The sequence below is a fragment of the Vipera berus genome (assembly GCF_964194415.1).
Source record: "Vipera berus genome assembly, chromosome: 1".
Lineage (NCBI taxonomy): Eukaryota > Metazoa > Chordata > Lepidosauria > Squamata > Viperidae > Vipera > Vipera berus.
The window spans coordinates 299,548,988-299,561,166 of NC_138202.1; the positions used below are offsets into that span (position 1 = coordinate 299,548,988).

The 12,179-nt window shown below is 39.6% G+C and overlaps 1 protein-coding gene across 1 annotated transcript in view; it reads left to right on the forward strand.

Moving 5' to 3' along the window:
* Positions 1-12,179, forward strand: part of GLP1R (glucagon like peptide 1 receptor) — a gene marked incomplete at its 5' end in the record, with an annotated part of 106,623 nt that overhangs the window by 49,651 nt on the left and 44,793 nt on the right. Inside the window, 4 exons of the mRNA XM_081315189.1 lie at positions 419-519; positions 2,861-2,967; positions 7,533-7,686; positions 8,896-9,055. Coding sequence (XP_081171315.1) covers positions 419-519; positions 2,861-2,967; positions 7,533-7,686; positions 8,896-9,055 — 522 coding nt within the window. The remainder of the gene's footprint in view (positions 1-418; positions 520-2,860; positions 2,968-7,532; positions 7,687-8,895; positions 9,056-12,179) is intronic.

The window sequence follows — 12,179 nt, forward strand, 5'->3', positions numbered from 1 at the left end:
GGCTGCAAAGTAATTTGATTGTTTCTTACATGCCAGTCAAATACTATTTTGATTGTTTCTTGCATGCCCATCAAATACTATTTTTTATCTGGTGATAGAGAAATTGTTTCCACTACAAATGGTCTGATTCTGGGAATAGATTGGTTTTAAATTTATATAGAGTTAAACCTCGAGTGTGCTGAGAAACTTTGCTCGCCAAGATTGTTACAAAGATTTGAAGTCCACAAACTCAATTCCACTTTTCGGGTTTCAATTTGCCTTGGACTCCCAAAACACATAAGAAATAATTTACACTCTAGTCAGGGATGTATTAATATTGTGGGCAACCCCTAGCTAAGATTTTAACTATATTTGCAGTTGATTTGATTGCATTTGGCTTTTCTATCACCTGCATTTTCATTGCATCCTTGTTGCTCAGGGCAAGTTTATCGTTTCTGTACACTGGAAGGGACATGGCTGATGGAGGAGAATTCCACCAATCCGTGGAGGAACATTTCTGCATGTATGGCTCCTGATGAAGTAAGCAAACAATATTTGTTTGAAGAATCTATTGCCAAAATGCTACATTCTTTGCTCTCGGTGCTGTGGTAGTGTCTTAAAATAAAGTTTTCTGTTAACTGTAACAGCGTGGAATCTTCCATTAGTTCTTATATAATGATTTGGATTGTTTCACAATTTTAGTGGGATTGAAAACAGGGAGATGTGACATAATATTCTTGATTGTTGTGTCCTTCAGGCTTGTGATACTGATAATTGCAGTGAAACTGAAGTTAGAACTTGAAAAACCTTTAAGGAAACCACTTGAGTAGGTGATATAGAGGGAGCAAGATAATACATTGACAAAATGATATAATTTCTTCTGGTTTCATCTTCCAGGAAGATAATGAAAACGAGAAAGGGAAATTGAATTCCACCTGGTGAAATTTCTTTGTCTTACTGCATTTCATTTATTTATTTAATTGTATCCTACCTTTATTGCTTTTACAAATAACTCAAGGCTTTGATATTTTATTTTATAGTATGTCATTTGTTTTAATTCTGTGCCATCCCGAATCTCATGTTGAATGGGAAAGTATATCATTTGTTTGAAAAAAATAAATCAATACTTGGGAAGTAATTGGAATGTAGTGAGACATGTTCTGTTTCGTGCCTTTTTGATTATTTGCCCTTAACCATGCTAAAGTAACTAAAGAAATTCTTTTAGTTGAGATGAAATAACAAAGTTTGCTCACTTCCTAGCATGAATTTGGTATATGCTCTTATGAAGACATACCTAGATCAAATCAAAAGTCATTTTGTTCCCAAGTGTTATCAACTAGAAGCTTCTGTGTAGGTTGCATGCTGGACAGGAGCACAATAACAATATCTTCTCAGTTATGTTAGGTCTCTAGCAAATAAAGAGCAACTTTTAAATGTAAGTGTTTATTTGCTGTGGTATAAGTATTAGAAAAATGCAGATGAATAACGTATGGGAGCTATTTTGCAAATTTAAATTAATATTGATTGAAATGCAGGAAATTCCTATCTGTTCTTTTGGATGTCTATGGCAGGGGTGTCAAATTGCCGGCCTGCGGGCCGGACGCGTCACGACGAAACCGCACCCACCCTATTGCTGGCAATGGGGAAAAAGCTCCGATATGTCACGCGACGTCACGTGACGTTGCGAGTTTGACATGCCTGGTCTATGCTATTGCTGTAAACTACATTCAGAAAAACTGAATTGTTTAATACAAGTGCAAGAGCCTTTCTCCCCCTCTATTAGATGTTTATGAGAGTATTTCACCTTTGTTTAGAAAGCTGCCCAAAAGACGCATATAGATAGTAAGTAAGTAAATGAATGAGTGAGTGAATGAATGAATGAAAGAATAGAATAGAATAGAATAGAATAGAATAGAATAGAATAGAATAGAATAGAATAGAATTAAGATTATGCCCTATCCAAGAGAATGAAATTTAATGTGGAGAAAAGCAAGGTTTCACACTTAGGCAGGAAAAAAACAAAGGTATAAGTATAGATTAGGTGAAACCTGCCTCAAAAATAATAACTGTGAGAAAGATCTTGGAATGCTGGTGGACAATCACTTAAATATGAACCAGCAGTGTGCAGCAGCATCCAAAAAAGCTAATACAATCCTGGATTGTATAAACAGAGGAACATAATCAAGAACACGTGAAATATTAGTACCATTTTACAAGACCACACCTGGAATACTGCAACCAATTTTGGCTACCATACTACAAAAAGGATGTTGAGACTTTGGAAAAAGTGCAGAAAAGAGCAACTAGGATGATTAAAGGCCTGGAGACTAAAACATGAAGAATGGTGGCAGGAATAGGGTATGGCTAGTCTAGAGTAAAGAAGGACTAGGGATGACATGATAGCAGTACTCCAATATTTGAGGGGCTTCCACAAAGAAGAGGGAGTCAACTTACTTTCCAAAGCACCAGAAGGCAAGATCAGAAAGAATGAATGGAAACTAATCAAGGAGAGATGCAACCTGGAATTAAGGAGAAACTTCCTAACAGTGAGAACAATTAACCAATGGAACAGCTCGTGGGTGCTTCATCACTAGAGGTTTTTAAGAAGAGACTGGACAGCCACTTGTCTCAAATTGTATAGGATCTTCTGATTGAGCAGGGTGTTGGACTAGAAGACCTCCAAGGTCCCTTTCAAATCTATTCTGATTGATTGATTGAATATTGTGTACTGGTATGTTGGGGTCAGGGTTTTTTTTCTGTGTTTCCATGTAAAATTATTGGCTTTGCATTTCTGTCTGCTCCTTTGAAACAATCTAGGATGCAACAAAACAAGAAAAGTCTGGTAATTTTATTTCAGCTATTTCTGCGTTACCCTTTTCAGGACTCATCAGGAAGATGGTTGTTATTCCTTTCTGTCATCTACACCACTGGATATGCTCTGTCTTTCTCAGCCCTTGTTATAGCAACAGGCATCCTCCTTTGGTTCAGGTAAGCCATGTGGCTAAAAAGAATGAATTCTAGTGTATGAAAATATCTGGTATTTGATGCTTAATTTCAAAAGTTAAATGTAATGATGAAAAATTAGAAGTGGCATAAAAATTAAACTTCATTTGTTAGTTGGGAAATTTTCAAAGTATGGGCTTAAGAAGCGAAATATAGTTTGTCTTGAGTAGATTTGTGGGACAGGAAAAGCTGCACTAGAAAACTGGTATGAATATTGCTTTTAATAAATTGGCAGTGGGTTAGGCCACTGAGCTTGTCGATCAGAAGGTTGGCAGTTTGGCGGTTCGAATCCCGAGTGCCGCGTAACAGAGTGAGCACCTGTTACTCGTCCCAGCTTCTGCCAACCTAGCAGTTCGAAAGCACGTAAAAATGCAAGTAGAAAAATAGGGACCACTACGGTGGGAAGGTAACAGCGTTCCGTGCCCCTTTGGCGTCTAGTCATGCCGGCCACATGACCACGGGGACGTCCTCGGACAAGCACTGGCTCTTCGGCTTTGAAACGGAGATGAGCACCGGCCCCTAGAGTCGGAAAAGACTAGCACGCATGTGCGGGGGAACCTTTACCTTTACCTATAAGTTAGTAGCCCCTTCATGGATTACTGCCTTGTCGTGGCGAAGGGGCTTGCATAATTCAATTAAGCTATGAGCTATGCCGTGCAGGGCCACCCACAACGGAAAGGTCATAGCAGAGAGTTCTGACAAAACGTGATCCACTGGAGAAGGAAATGGCAACCCACTCCAGTATCTTTGCCATGAAAACCCTATGGACAGTACCAAAAGGCAAAACGATATGACGCTGGAAGATGAGCCCCTCAGGTCGGAAGGCGTCCAATATGCTACTGGGGAAGAGCAGAGGGCTAGTACTAGTAGCACAAGAAAGAATGAAGCGACTGGGCCAAAGCCGAAAGGACGCTCAGCTGTGGATATGTCTGGTGGTGAAAGGAAAGTCCGATGCTGTAAAGATTTTTTCTCCATAGGAACCTGGAATGTAAGATCCATGAATCAAGGAAAGCTGGACGTGGTCAAACAAGAGATGACAAGACTGAACATCGACATCTTAGGTATCAGCGAACTAAAATGGACAGGAATGGGTGAATTTAATTCAGATGACCATCAGGTATACTACTGCGGGCAAGAATCCCTCAGAAGAAATGGAGTAGCCTTCATAGTCAATAAAAGAGTAGGAAAAGCAATACTGGGATACAATCCTCAAAATGACAGAATGATCTCAGTTCGAATCCAAGGCAAACCATTCAATATCACAGTAGTCCAAGTCTATGCCCCAACCACCAGTGCTGAAGAGGATGAAATTGATCGATTCTATGAAGCCCTACAGCACCTTATAGAAGTAACACCCAAAAATGATGTCCTTATCATCATGGGGGATTGGAATGCTAAAGTAGGAAGCCAAAAGATAACCGGAATAACAGGCAAGTTTGGCCTTGGAGTACAAAATGAAGCAGGGCACAAGCTGATAGAATTTTGTCAAGAGAATACGATGGTCATAGCAAACACTCTTTTCCAACAACCCAAGAGACGGCTCTACACATGGACATCACCAGACGGTCAATACAGAAATCAGATTGACTATATGCTCTGCAGCCAAAGATGGAGAAGCTCTATACAGTCAGTAAAAACAAGACCAGGAGCTGACTGTGGCTCAGACTATGAGCTTCTCATTGCAAAGTTTAGGCTTAAACTGAAGAAAGTAGGGAAAAGCACTAGGCCACTCAGGTATGAATTAAATCATATCCCTGTTGAATATACAGTAGAGGTGACAAATAGATTTAAGGAATTAGATCTGATAGACAGAGTGCCTGAAGAACTATGGACAGAGGTTTGCAACATTGTACAAGAGGTAGCAACTAAAACCATCCCAAAGAAAAAGAAATGCAAGAAAGCAAAATGGCTGTCTGAGGAAGCTTTGCAAATAGCTGAGGAAAGGAGGGAAGCAAAAGGCAAGGGAGAAAAAGAAAGTACACCCAATTGAATGCAGAATTCCAGAGAATAGGTAGAAGAGATAAGAATGCCTTCTTAAATGAACAGTGCAAAGAAATAGAAGAAAACAATAGAATAGGGAGGACCAGAGATCTTTTCAAGAAAATTGGAGAGATGAACGTTTCATGCAAAAATGGGCATGATAAAGGACCAAAATGGCAGGGACCTAACAGAGGCAGAAGAGATTAAGAAGAGATGGCAAAATTACACAGAAGAACTATACAAGAATCAGCTTAACGTCCCTGATAATCACAATGATGTGGTCACTGACCTCGAGCCAGACATCCTAGAATGTGAAGTGAAGTGGGCCTTAGAAAAGCTGAGCAACAACAAAGCTAGTGGAAGTGACAGTATTCCAGCTGAGCTATTCAAAATCTTAAAAGACGATGCAGTAAAAGTGCTACACTCAATTTGCCAGCAAATTTGGAAAACTCAACAGTGGCCACAGGATTGGAAAAGGTCAGTTTACATTCCAATTCCAAAGAAAGGCAGTGCCAAAGAATGTTCAAACTATCGCACCATTGCACTCATTTCACATGCTAGTAAAGTTATGCTTAAAATCCTACAAGCTAGACTTCAGCAGTATGTGGATCGAGAACTACCAGAAGTGCAGGCAGGATTTCGAAGAGGCAGAGGAACTAGAGATCAAATTGCCAACATACTCTGGATCATGGAGAAAGCTAGAGAGTTCCAGAAAAACATCTACTTTTGCTTCATTGACTATGCTAAAGCCTTTGATTGTGTGGATCATAACAAACTGTGGCAAGTTCTTAAAGAGATGGGAGTACCAGCCCCGGACTTATGGAATCAGTTGCCGGTTGAGCTCCGGACGGCGCCTGACCTTCGCTCCTTCCGACGCTATCTGAAGACCTATTTATTTGAACAAGCCGGCCTGGCCTGATGGGGGATGTGTTTTTTTATTGTGGTTTTACATTATTAGTTATTGTTTTAGCTCGGGCTTTGTATTTAATTCTCTTTTTAATTTTTGTACTTTGTATTTTATATGTGCCCTGTTCACCGCCCTGAGTCCTTCGGGAGAAGGGCGGTATATAAATATAATAAACTATAAACTATAAACTATCTTATTTGTTTCTTGAGAAACCTATATGCGGGCCAAGAAGCAACAGTGAGAACTGGACACGGAACCACTGATTGGTTCAAAATTGGGAAAGGAGTCCGGCAAGGCTGTATACTGTCACCCTGCCTATTTAACTTTTATGCAGAGCACATCATGAGAAAGGCAGGGCTAGATGAATCAAAAGTTGGAATTAAGATTGCTGGAAGAAATATCAACAACCTAAGATATGCAGATGATACGACTCTAATAGCAGAAAGTGAAGATCCTCGTGTTACGTGTGAAGAAGGAGAGTGCAAAACTTGGGTTGAAACTTAACATTAAGAAAACCAAGATCATGGCATCCGGCCCTCTCAATTCCTGGCAAATAGATGGGGAAGAAATGGAGGTAGTGACAGATTTTATTTTCCTGGGCTCCAAGATCACTGCAGATGGGGACTGTAGCCAAGAAATTAAAAGACGCTTGCTCCTGGGGAGGAAAGCCATGGCAAATCTAGACAGCACACTAAAAAGCAGAGACATCACCCTGTCAACAAAAGTGTGTATAGTTAAGGCTATGGTCTTCCCAGTTGCAATGTATGGCAGTGAAAGCTGGACCATAAGAAAGGCTGAGCACCAAAGAATTGAAGCCTTTGAACTATGGTGCTGGAGAAGACTCCTGCGAGTCCCTTGGACTGCAAGGCGATCAAACTGGTCAGTCCTAGAGAAGATCAAGGCGTGAGCTTAAATGGACTCCAGCAGATGGTAGAGGACAGGAAGGCCTGGAGGAACGTTGTCCATAGGGTCGCGATGGGTCGGATACGACTTCGCAGCTAACAACAAATGAGTTTGTAGAAGGAGTTCCGAAGTAAAGTACTGCTGCTGCAATGATGAAAGGTTTAGTCACTGAATTAAGTTTTTCTTTTTGACATGTTGAAATTTATGTTCTCTTAACTTAATGCTCATAATGAATTTTCATTTTTGCTTATTGGGATCCCAGAAGTCAAATCATGTTCCACTTATTCCTACTGTGTGCATGCAATTCTTTCTTAAGTGCTATATCAGTAATACTCCTCTCTTGCCTTTCAAACAATTGCTGGTAAATAGCATGATTTCTCTTGATGGGAATAGATGCTGCTGTCAAAATCTCCTGCAGAAATGTGCAGCACAGTTAAACTAAGTGTGTTTTACACAATGGGTTTTTAAATCTTTACCTACGGGACTTAAAACTCAATTTTAAGGCTTTGTTTTTAAACCCTTTTCTTTGAATACTATAGAAAATGGTACCCCATTTATAGTTCAGCATATTTTTTAGTATCTGTAGTTTGCTTTTCATTTCAGAAATGAGAGCAGCCCACAAATTCATTTTTTAACTCAACAGGTAACTAGCTCATGTACACATTTCAATTTTGAACAGAGCTCCCTTAGTTCCTCATTTGACAGTCATTACAGCCTACACGTTTTCAAGTGAATTTAAGCATCGTAATTATATTTACAGGCATCTGCATTGCACCAGGAACTACATTCACTTGAACCTTTTTACTTCATTTATCCTACGTGCTGTGTCCATCTTCATTAAGGACTCCATGCTCACGTGGATGTACAAGACAGCCCCTCGTCAACAACAGTGGGAGAGTGTAATTTCCTACCAGGTATATGATAAGGCTAAAAATATTTTCCTAAACAGAAGTATGTGATTGCAATATATTTGCATTAAAGCGTACATTTACTTTTGGTGGAAAGCTTGTTAGATTTACATATGATTATAGATGAAAATACTTAAAATAGAAATCCCTTTCAGTTCCCTTATGGATAAGATTTCTTCTTCACTTCCATTTTCTTTTATTATTTTTTAAACTTTTCAGAAGTCCAAAAGCAACTGTTAGTGCTTAGAAGATCATCCTTAAAATGGTAAATCTTGATAACATGTCCAACACCTGTGCTTTTTAATTACTATCCTAACAAATATGATTAGAAATATTCCTTGAAAAAGACATCATTTTTCTCATCAAAAAAAGATTGAAATAACCACATAATGCACTCTAGCCCAGGGTTGTCAAACTGCTGGCCCGCGAGCCGGATGTGTCTTGGTGAAACCGTGCCCACCCCATTGCCAGCAATGGAAAAAAGTCATGACACGTCACGCGATGTTGCAAGTTTGATACCCCTTGTCTAGCCCCATTCCAATTCTATATAAATCAACCCACTTTTGTCTGAGAGAAGAACCAGGATATAAGATGTAATTGGAAATGTAGTTGCTAACATTTTCAGAAGAAATGGTTATTTTTGAACAATGGCTTATATTCTGAGAAGAATAAACCCAGAGAAACAGACAGAAGGAGAACATACTGCCTTTCCGAAATCTCTTCAGAATATGATGAGGCATATTCAACACTGCAGTGTTGAAAAAAGAGAATTTATGTACTTTGGCAGAGGCAAAGTTTTGCCTTCACAAAGCATCTCTGCTTCCTTTTGTGGCAGCTTCTGTTGTCACAACCCAGATTGTTCAACTGAGGTCTCATATCTTGAGTGATTTTTTATTTTTTTATTTTTTGTGGAGGATGAGCATAAGGGAAGGTGCCTGTTGGGCAGAATAGAAATGTCCCTTTGGACATGGATGAAAACATTATAATGCTTCAAGGCAGCTAAGAAAATAGATTAAATAGGCATAGTAAAGGGGTGTACAGCGAAGGAATATCTGCTACTGAATTTGATTATTTTTTAGCCTGATGTTGACAGTCTCCAAAGGTTGCTGCTCTATTATCAAACCTGTGAGGGCATTGTGGCATTGTGGTTTCATGTGCACTCTACATTTTTCCTAGTCTGCAGCACCTAAAGCACTCAACTCTCTGCTCTCTCAGGAGTCACTTAGCTGCCGTCTGATTTTTGTGATGATGCAGTATTGTGTGACTGCAAACTATTACTGGCTACTGGTGGAAGGAATGTACCTGTACACTCTACTAGCCCTCTCAGTATTTTCTGAGCAGAGAATCTTTCGACTTTACCTTGGTATTGGCTGGGGTAAGTAGGCTTTCCTGTCTCTTTTTCAAATATGGTATTTCTTGGTTTAGTATTTTAGGAGACGTGGGATGAGGCAATACTGCTTTTTGTTACAAAGAAATATTGATCTTTGGATCCACTTTGTCTGCTTTTACACCCGTGAAGAGCCTTTCAATAAGAACATGCTCAGAAATAATGCAGAGGCCTTTCTGAATTCTCTAGCACCATCAGTGAGGAGGAGGATCATTTGCTTTACTTTTAATACTAGCCTTACACGTAGTCCCCGACTTACAACAGTTCGTTTAGTGAGCTTTTGAAGTTACAACAGCACTGAAAAAAGTGACTTATAGCCAGTGCTTTTTTTGTAAAAGAAAAAGGTGCCGGAACTCACACATGTCATACAACCTGCCTTGCCTACCCTACAAGGTTCCATCCAAAAAAGGTGCCGGAACTCCGTTCTGAGCGTTCTATGAGAAAAAAAGCCCTGCTTATAGCCATTTTTCACACTTATGACCATTGCAGCATTCCCATTGTCAATGTGATTTACATCTAGATGCTTGGCAACTGGTTTGCAGTTATGATGGCTGCACTGTCCTGGGATCATGTGGTATAGATCTCTATTTTATGGCTCAGAGGCATTTTTTTGTTATGTTTACTACCATGTTGCGTTATATAATCAGGCAAATCTTTAAGATAATATATAACGCTTCTTAATGCTATCCTATCTTAATGCTGAGAAAGATTGAGGGCAATAGAAGAAGGGGACGAGAGAGAATGAGGTGGCTGGATGGAGTCCCTGAAGCAGTAGGCGTGAGCTTAAATGGACTCCAGAAGATGGTAGAGGACAGGAAGGCCTGGAGGAACGTTGCCATAGGGTCGCGATGGGTCGGACACGATTTCGCAGCTAACAACAACAACATAATGCTTCACTGTAAATCTACATTATCTGGTAGCCTGTCATTTCATTAATCAAATCATTTTTAAACAGTGACATATTTCTGCACAGGTGCAGAATATACAAGACAAGCTTCCCAATATGTTTTGGACTGTAGAATCAATGTAGATTCTTAGTTTATACAGTCTAGCCTGTATTGTGTTAAATGCCAGTGGGGTACAGTTTCAAAATACATCTTGAATGGATTTGATGGGGCCTTTTCCACAGATTTACATTCCTATGTGAACATTCTAAATGAGTACACTGTAAAATTCATCTAAATGATCGCCTGCATATTATTTATGTGACCTTTCCAAGTACACATGATGTATGGAAGGTGAATATATTATGTTCTGTCACAACCAATAATCAATGAAGTATTCATAAGAAAATAAATTGGGCTGTTGCATAGATCTAATAACAGCCTACTTGCTGTTTATTATTTAAAGTTATAGAAAGTTAAAACATGCAAAATGATGAGCCCTGTACTAAACTTATTGGACAGTTTTCTAAGAAAGTTGAAATGGAAGGAAAAAAACTATTTTAATTGTTTAGCAGAGACCCAACTGCGTTACAAAAAAACATAAAAGGCTAAACTGAAATATTTCTGATTGCAGATTATATTTAGCAATACTTGAGTTCAGTGGTTATCATCCAGAAAGCTAACTATGGTACATTCTGAACAGAGGCTGTCTGTGCCTGTTATGAGCTGGAAACAGAACATTAAATGAAGCAAAAGGGATTGTGTAATTTGTTTAGAGCAAAAAACCCCAAATTATCTTTGTACACAAGGAGTTCTGAATCATGCACAATTACCCTGCTGTGATCAATAGACCTTTGGGATACTGAACGTACTGCAGTTATCGTCTGTTTTCTTTATTGAGATGATACTATCGTAAGACATAAGTTTTAAAATCCCATTTTGTAGGCATAACGTAAGGTATAAGAGTCAACTAGTTAAACAAAAATAGAATTTGTTCCTTCCTCTTGTGTATGTAATAATTCAGTCTAATTTCTGATTTCTATAAGGAAATATATAAAGTAAGATTCCCTGTCTTCCAACTTTCCAAATTACCCAAGACCACCATGTTTTTCAGTGTGCCATTTTGCAGCAAATCCCAGGCCCTAAATAGCGAAAGTCCCTAAATGATATTTGAACACCTTAGTGGTGATCCATCTTCTGTTTTTATTTTCTTTTTTTCCCTTGAGAAAATCATGCTCATTTTATACTCGGCCTGTGAGAGATTTATTTCCCCAGGATTAGAAGTATGATCTTTTTGCAGTAAAGTAAATTGAAAAGCAAACTGTTTCTTCTTGATTTGGACTGATTATTTAACAACCATTTATAGTTATGACGGCATCTGAAAGAGTGCTTTACAGCCAACTAAGCACTTCTAGCCATCATAAAATGTCACACTCCACTCCCACGGTTATGTAACCACATTTTGGGTTCTTGGCAACCTGTTCCCACTTACAACTGGTTGCCAAGCACCCTGTGATCATGTGCTTGCCATTTGCAATATTTTTTTGCTAGCTTTTCCAAAATTCTGTAGGATTTTCCAAATCTTCTGTAGAAAGACAGCCCCCCACCCCCATTGCTGGGTGGACCTGTCAGGAGCTGCAGAAAGATGGAAAGGTAAGTTGTGCACTTCTGGATCCTGGAGTTGGCTAAGTGCCCCCATGTGTGGCTGAATGGCTGGGTGGGGAGCAGACCAAAGGCCTCCAGGCCTGTGGCAGCTTTGTATGTGTCAGCAGGACCTGAAGCTGCCTGAGGGCTCCCATGTGTGGCTGATTGGCTGGGTGGGGAATAGACTGAAGTTCTCTGAGGCTGAGGCAGCTCTGGAATTGGCCAAAGCCTCCTGGTCCATGACAGATTTTCATGGGCTGGTGGGTCCTACCCACCCTGTGGTCTCCCTGACACCCTGAGACATCCCCACACTTCACTTAATGATCCATGCAGTCACTTAATGATCACAATTAGGTGAGCAGGGACTGCAGTCATTGTACGAAGTGATCATATGGGCATCTCACTTAATGACTGCTTCGCTCAATGACCAAGATTCTTGTGGTTGCAAATGTAAGGATAACAGCAGTACTCAACTAATTCTATAGAAGTTATTATATGGGTCAGGTACTATTAGACAATTAGGAATTTTCTAGCATAAAATATATAAAAAGGTAAAGGTAAAGGTTCCCCCGCACATGCGTGCT